Source organism: Labeo rohita, chromosome 16, assembly GCF_022985175.1.
Source record: "Labeo rohita strain BAU-BD-2019 chromosome 16, IGBB_LRoh.1.0, whole genome shotgun sequence".
In the NCBI taxonomy this organism is placed as follows: Eukaryota; Metazoa; Chordata; class Actinopteri; order Cypriniformes; family Cyprinidae; genus Labeo; species Labeo rohita.
In genome coordinates, this window is record NC_066884.1 from 346,002 (window position 1) to 353,234 (window position 7,233).

A 7,233-nucleotide genomic window follows, 5' to 3' on the forward strand; every position below is an offset into this window, starting at 1 on the left:
TTAGTAAATTTCCTACTGTAAAAATATCAAAACTTATTTTCTGGTTAGTAATCTGCATTGCTAAGAACTTCATTTGGAAGGTGATTTTCTCAATATTTAGATTTTTTTTTTGCACCAGATCAGATTCCAGATTTTCAAATAGTTGTCAAAATTAGCCAAATATTGTCCTATCCTGATAAACCACACATTAACAGAAAGCTTATTTATGCAGCTGCCAGTGATACATAAATCTCAAAAACTGACACTTATGTCTGGTTTTGTGGTCCAGGGACACAATTACATTTAACTGTTTGTCAAAAAACATACAAAACAAACATAAAAAATGAATTAAAAGAACACATGGTGCATGAACATGGTGTTTAATGAAGTAGATTTTAAGTTTTAAACGACCTTTAATGAGAACATCTGCATTGGGCTGTTCTATTTGCATTTGGCACACTGAAACACCAGGTTCACTACAATCCTTAATCAAACCAAAATGAACATTTGAACTTGAGTAAAACAATATATAACTGATTAAACTGATGTATGCAAACCAATATATGTTTGGTTACACCAATGAATGATCTGTTAATAAATCACATTATTTCTAGAACAGCTTCTCAATAGTTTTTTCTTTGCCAGCAAACACAGCAGTCAGTTCAGAGGATTGAACACTTCCTCTTCCTGTTTTGCACAGTAGACGGACACAGAACCTCACGGATCGCTTCATCAAACACTTCCCTAATGCCAACCAACTTTAAAGCTGAGCACTCCAGATACCTCACAGCTCTGATTTTTTTGGCCATTTTTTGGCCTTGGTGTTGGGTGACAGGGGTCAGTCCCTTCTCTTTTAAACGTTTAATAGCGTCCTTGTCATTTCTCAGATCAAGCTTAGTCCCAACTAATATTATTGGAGCATTGGGGCAATGACATCTGACCTCTGAAGTACACTTGCAACGGACATTATAAAGTGATTCTAGACTCACAATAGAGAAACAGATCAAGAACACATCTGTGTCAGGATAGGAAAGTGCTCGAAGCCTGTCATACTCTTCCTGTCCTGCCGTATCCCAAAGTCTCAGGTCCACTGGATTCCCATCAACTGTCACACTGATAGAAAAATTGTCAAACACAGTGGGAATAAACTCCTCAGGATAATTGTTGGTGGTGTAGGTGATGATAAGGCATGATTTTCCCACAGCCCCGTCTCCGACGAGCACACACTTTATTTCCTTCATCTGTGTTCACTCGGCATACTATCCAGAATGAATCAATAAAAGCTGCTCAGATCAGGATAAATCACCTTCACAATTCAATAACACAGCAATTCCACCCAGAACAGAGTCGATAAAAGTCGAAGAAAAGTGTAAACGTACACACAAATGCATTCCAATGTGTCTGCGGCTGCGCCCAAGCAGCAAACCCCCCCCTCTCTCTATTGAAGCCAACACGGAAGTGACTAAAACTGCAATTCATCGACTGGCCGCTAGAGACTGGCTCCAAATAAGAGTCATTCTCATAGACCACCCATGTTAAAATGCCCAACTTTACAGCACAAAAAAAAAAAATGTTTACAGCCTGGTACAAGAAGTGGTTTTGGTCTATAGAGCTAATTTTGCTCTTCATGACAACTGTGAGGGGGGTGATTTTTTTCATAACGCATCCATTTAAATTATATTAAGCCTTAAAGTGCTGCATAATGAAGGGCGTGGCCACTTGAGTGACAGGCGGATTACCGCTATGCCCTACAAGGCAAAGCACCTGAACTCGTTGAAGCGTGAAATTGAGAAAATGGCTTTAAAGATTTTTATTTTTCCAGAAAAAATAATTATAGGTAGGACACTGGAAATCTGGCATTTATATGTTTTAATGAAAACGGTCTCAAACTTGATTTTTACCGCTGTTTTGAAGGTATTGTACTGCGATGTCACGCCAAGGTAAAAGACACTACCACATTATATACAATATTTGGGTGCTGATCACCATTTACAAAACCATTATAGTAACATCTGTATAAAATCTAGTGAGCATTCCTTATTTCATAGGCTATCCACCTTATTTTCACGTAAGCGCGGGCGCTGCCATTTTCGAACTACAATGTGTCAGATTTCCGGTAAAGCAGTTCCGCTAGTAGTAACTTAGGTGTCTTGTGGTTCTGTAGTTTCAACTGTGTAGATTTTACTGGCTAGTTAACTTTTAATATGGATTACAGAAAGTTAGGGGGTGTCATAATAGTTGGTTCAAGCGTAAAAAATACCTGCAAGACATTTGTTTTGACCATAATGCACGCACCAGAGCTGAATGTGGATGTGGAGCACCCTATGATTTGCACGCCCCTCCGAAGGGCGAAGAAGCTCCTCGGCTTTGGTTAAAAGCCTTAAACTTAAAGAAACTACCGAAATTTCCGTACGTTTGCTCCTTCCACTTCGTTGACAGGAGACCCACGGAAGATCATCCATTCCCCGAGACATGGTTGGGCTACGATGCTCCAGTGAAGACTCCGAGGCGACAGCTCGTCAGGATATATCCACAAACAGGTACAGCTTCTTGTTAAGTTACGTGCTCTAACAGAAGACGTTTAAACAATTTCTTTTTTGATGACACTCCTATTGTGCAAGAATAATATTTAGTGTTAAGTTGAAGTTGTTGGTAACAGTGGAAAAACTTTTATAAAAGCACTTAAAGGGGTAAAGTTAGCTAAAATTAAGCTGCACTTTCACTATATTACATTTAAGTCTAATCATGACAAACTATATATTGTTGCAAAAATGTAAGACTCCTAAATAGATTATTTACCACTGTTTTTTTTGTTACAAATTATGTAGGACCAGTATTACATTAATTTACATCAAGAATGCACCTGAACAAAATCTACATCATAACAGGAGGCTTTCATATTATAGCAGTTTTGGATTAAAAACTATATTGTAAAATTCTTATTTTATATAACAACAAAAAATAGTACAGTACATTTTTACAGTAAATTCTAACTTCTTTAACTTTTTTTATAGTTTAATTTTTTTAATGATTTCACAATAATATTCTGATTATCTTCTTTAAAAAGAGACCAACTTTAAGTCAAAAGTGTTCATTTACTGACTTAAGTGTTGTGTTTTGCAGATGATGAGCAAGGTGGCTCCAAAGTTTTGACAGAAGTTTTGATTGTATTTATGCCTGTGTGTGACGATAAATGATTTACAAATGAAACTAGTCTATTAATTAGACGAAATATAATAGAATATATGTCAAATTCAACCTTTAAACTGCATTCCAGTAAAAATCCCAATATAGCATATTCAAAATTGTACTGGCATGTCGAGTAAAGAGATCGAAATTAAGGTAAAAAAAAATAACGAATACAATGATACAAATATTACAGAAAAAAAGAGGATCAGTTAATGGACGTATAAGACTGTGGGATGCATGAAATGTTTGTAGGACTATTTGATATACTTTATACAATATTTATTAATGATCAACGTCTTTTGAATGCTGTCTACATCGCGCACAGACAACATTCACACAGACAGCATCGCATAATATTATCATTTAATACTGTATTAATTTCTATAATAATTAATATAATAATTCCTTAATTCAAAATAAAATATTAATAAATCTATCTCTGATAATCCCGGGTTACTATGGTCACGCAGGTTTATTTACGCATTAAACTTGTGGCCACGAGAGGCGCATGTGGTTTCCTCAACATAATAAGACGTGGCCAAGACAAACTTAAGTGAACCGAAGGTGTCCCCTCCCGGTCACCGTACAACTCTTACCAGGAAGAGACTGACACAAAAATTCACTCTGGAAGAAAAAGGAAACGTATTAGATATTGACTTTTTTTGGACAAGATCAAGGGAATCAGTGATGAGAGAAAAATGAAGAGAAACAGTTTAAAATTAGTCTCTGAACAGACAGCAGATCTTCAATATTTTTTTGTGGTTATTCGTGTCTAAAACCAGCGTTCAGAAAGTGAAAGTAAAGTTTATATCGCTGGAGCTCAAACAGTGAAAATGGCTTCACTAAATGTAGCTGAAGAAGAACTTTCTTGTCCTGTATGTCATGAAATCTTCAAGGATCCTGTTGTTTTATCATGTAGTCACAGTGTCTGTAAAGAGTGTCTTCGACAGTTCTGGAGCATCAAGAAGACTCAGGAGTGTCCCGTCTGCAGGAGAAGATGCTCAAAAGAATATCCTCCAAGTAATCTGGTGTTAAAAAACCTGTGCGAGTCGTTCCTGAAGGAGGGAAATGAGAGGCGTTCATCAGGATCCGAGGAGATCTGCGGTTTACACAGTGAGAAACTCAAACTCTTCTGTCTGGAGGACAAACAGGTTGCGTGTGTGGTGTGTTTTACTTCACAACATCACATCAATCACACATTCAGACCAATCAGTGAAGTGGCTTCATCATACAAGGTGAGAGATGTAAATGTGAGCATTTGAACTTCTTATCACAACCACTGCATACAAACACAAAGATGAAGATTCAGAAAAAAACATTTAATAGAACAAACAGGTAAGTGACACAGAAGGACATTTACACGTAACATGGACAAGACCGGACAAATTAAACGAACAGAGAGAACTTAAGAACACAGTGCAAATGAGGCAATTAGCGGCAACACAGCTGAATGAAATCACAAATCGAATCAGTAAACACGACAGCAAACACAGGCGAGGAAATGGTGCAAACGCAAAACACAGTCCTCACTGAATGGCACAAAATGTATACCAAATCTATAAATATTTCAGTAGTTTGTTTACACCATGTATTAAGTGACATATTATAGAAATCACTTTACATTTATAGATTTTTACTTTAAATTCTAGGAGGAGCTCAATGCAGCACTGAAGTCCTTACAAGAGAAACATAAACGTAAAGAAAACATTAAAGGAGAATTTGAGAAAACAGTTCAACACCTCAAGGTGAGTCTTTTGACATTCACAAAATTGATTAGAACAGCTAAATTGGTTTGTTTGACATAATTATTTTTTTCTTTATTGACTGGAATAATAGAAATGTTGAAGGCCTTTTCTGTTGTTTAATATTGTTTACAAAATATCTGATTACCACAACAGTGCTGGACCTCTTGCTATAGTATCGCAGTATTATATCACAGTGCGATATTTAAGTGCATTTAATGACCTGACATTGATAAATACAGGCGTGAGATCTTCAAACAATCTACTTAATAATGATGATATCACCATTAGCAAATAACCCACAAACTACTGCATCACCAGATTTTCTCTTGGCTTTTTTTGCATAACAATGTGCTTTATAAGAACATATGCAACAGTCAGATAGAAACTAATGTTAAAGTTCAAGGGCCTAATGGTTACAGAGCTGGAGTTATAACCCAAAAGTTGCGGGTTCTGAGTCCGGCAGGAACTGTCGGTGGGGGGGGAGTGAATAACCAACTCTCTCCACCCTCAAAACCACGACTGAGGTGAGACCCTTGAGCAAGGCTGAATATTTCAGAATCGATTCTGAGTTAGTTTTTTCCCCGCATGTGGCACGTGTGTGCGCTAGTGATGTGATGGGCTTCATCGCACAGAATTTGCGCTGTGAGAAGCGGCTTTCACACCGAACACGGAAAGCGTTCTATCCACAAGTTTCCTACGCCCCATGAGGCCTTGCGTCAAAAGTGGGAGCGTCTTCCGGTTCAAAGTAAACAAGCGGGACGTGACACTCATTCATCCAACAGCTGACAGGAGTGACAGGCAAATGAAGCCTCGTGAAGCACCGAGAAAGGGGGAAGATTCAAAGCTTTGAGAGTGTTGAAAACGGTGCAATCTGGTGATTAGTAAAAAATAAAGCAGCCAAAAGCCTGTGAAGCTCCGTCAGAAGAAGCATTCACCACAATTTCCATAGATCGGTCCATGTTATATGCACAAATAAAAGCCTAACCGTGTGTGTGTTTTTGTTTGTTGAATTTCTGACTCTGATAAATTAATTTACCTATTGAACAGTGCCATTAAATGTCAGTATGAATATCAACATGATGAAGAATGAGGAATAATGTACACATATATTAATTGCATATGGCATATATTTAATTTTCTTGAAATAATTTGTATTTTTCAAATTACTTGTATGACTGGGTATTTAAAAATGTAATTATTAAATAGGTCCTAATGAAAATGTTAGGACACGCAAAGTGAATCGCGCACATGACTGGACAGAAAGTGAGGCTTCTACGAAAGGGATTTCTACATTAACAAGCCTCGAATTTATGGGGTTCCATTAGTGCCAAAAAAGAGGCGACTGCTTTGTGCTTTGTACTACACATTTGTCTTTGTCTACAGTTATTGCCTAATTATTCAGGTAAATCAGTATATGTTGACGTGCATGTTGTCTGTTGACGTCGTCTTAATCTGTCGTCCTGTCGTCTTTTTCTCTGTTTTTTTTTACTGTTGTCCTAACTGTCATTTTGTTCTGTCGACCTGTTCTGTCATCCTTACTGTCGTCTTATTCTGTCGTCCTGTTCTGTCGTCCTTGTTCTGTAACCTAACTCGTCGCCTTGTTCTGTCTTGTTCTGTCGTCCTGTTCTGTCGTCCTAACTGTCGCCTTGTTCTGTCTAACTGTTCTGTCCTGTTCTGTCGTCCTGTTCTGTCGTCCTGTTCTGTCGTCTGTTCTGTCCTGTTCTGTCGTCTTGTTCTGTCGTCCTGTTCTGTCGTCTTGTTCTGTCCTAACTGTCGTTCTGTCGTCCTGTTCTGTGTCGTCTTGTTCTGTCGTCCTGTTCTGTCGCCTCCTAACTGTCGTGTTCTGTCGTCCTGTTCTGTCGTCTTGTCTGTCTGTCGTCTTGTTCTGTCGTCTTGTTCTGTCTTGTTCTGTCGTCCTGTTCTGTCGTCCTAACTGTCGTCTTGTTCTGTCCTGTCCTTGTTCTGTCGTCCTTGTTCTGTCGTCCTGTCGCCTGTCGTCTGTCGTGTTCTCCTGTTCTGTCCTGTTCTGTCGTCTTGTTCTGTCGTCCTGTTCTGTCGTCTTGTCTGTTCTGTCGTCCTGTTCTGTCGTCTTGTTCTGTCGTCTTGTTCTGTCGTCCTGTTCTGTCGTCTTGTTCTGTCGTCCTGTTCTGTCGTCTTGTTCTGTCGTCCTGTTCTGTCGTCTTGTTCTGTCGTCTTGTTCTGTCGTCCTGTTCTGTCGTCTTGTTCTGTCGTCTTGTCCTGTTCTGTCGTCTTGTTCTGTCGTCCTAACTGTCGCCTTGTCTCTGTTCTGTCGTCTTGTTCTGTCGTCTTGTTCTAACTG

The 7,233-nt window shown here is 38.6% G+C and overlaps 2 protein-coding genes across 2 annotated transcripts; one reads left to right on the plus strand and one right to left on the minus strand.

Annotated features, from left to right (window-relative positions):
- Positions 1-343: 343 nt before the first annotated feature.
- On the minus strand, positions 344-1,420 carry LOC127178200 (ras-related C3 botulinum toxin substrate 1-like). The gene has a single exon (XM_051130921.1). It carries the CDS (start codon positions 1,218-1,220, stop codon positions 642-644), a length of 579 nt encoding a protein of 192 aa, XP_050986878.1. The 5' UTR covers positions 1,221-1,420; the 3' UTR covers positions 344-641.
- Positions 1,421-3,749: 2,329 nt separating this feature from the next.
- On the plus strand, positions 3,750-6,479 carry LOC127178201 (E3 ubiquitin-protein ligase TRIM52-like). Its single transcript, XM_051130922.1, has 2 exons — positions 3,750-4,403; positions 4,818-6,479. The coding sequence occupies exons 1-2, from the start codon at positions 4,002-4,004 to the stop codon at positions 4,971-4,973; spliced, it is 558 nt and encodes a 185-aa protein (XP_050986879.1). The 5' UTR covers positions 3,750-4,001; the 3' UTR covers positions 4,974-6,479.
- The last annotated feature ends 754 nt before the right edge of the window (positions 6,480-7,233 follow it).

Coding starts and splice junctions, on each gene's coding strand:
- LOC127178200 (XM_051130921.1), bottom strand. CDS start 1,220: ATGAAGGAAATAAAGTGTGTGCTCGTCGGAGACGGGGCTGTGGGAAAA.
- LOC127178201 (XM_051130922.1), top strand. CDS start 4,002: ATGGCTTCACTAAATGTAGCTGAAGAAGAACTTTCTTGTCCTGTATGT. Junction 4,404..4,817: donor AAGTGGCTTCATCATACAAG/GTGAGAGATGTA, acceptor TTTAAATTCTAG/GAGGAGCTCAATGCAGCACT.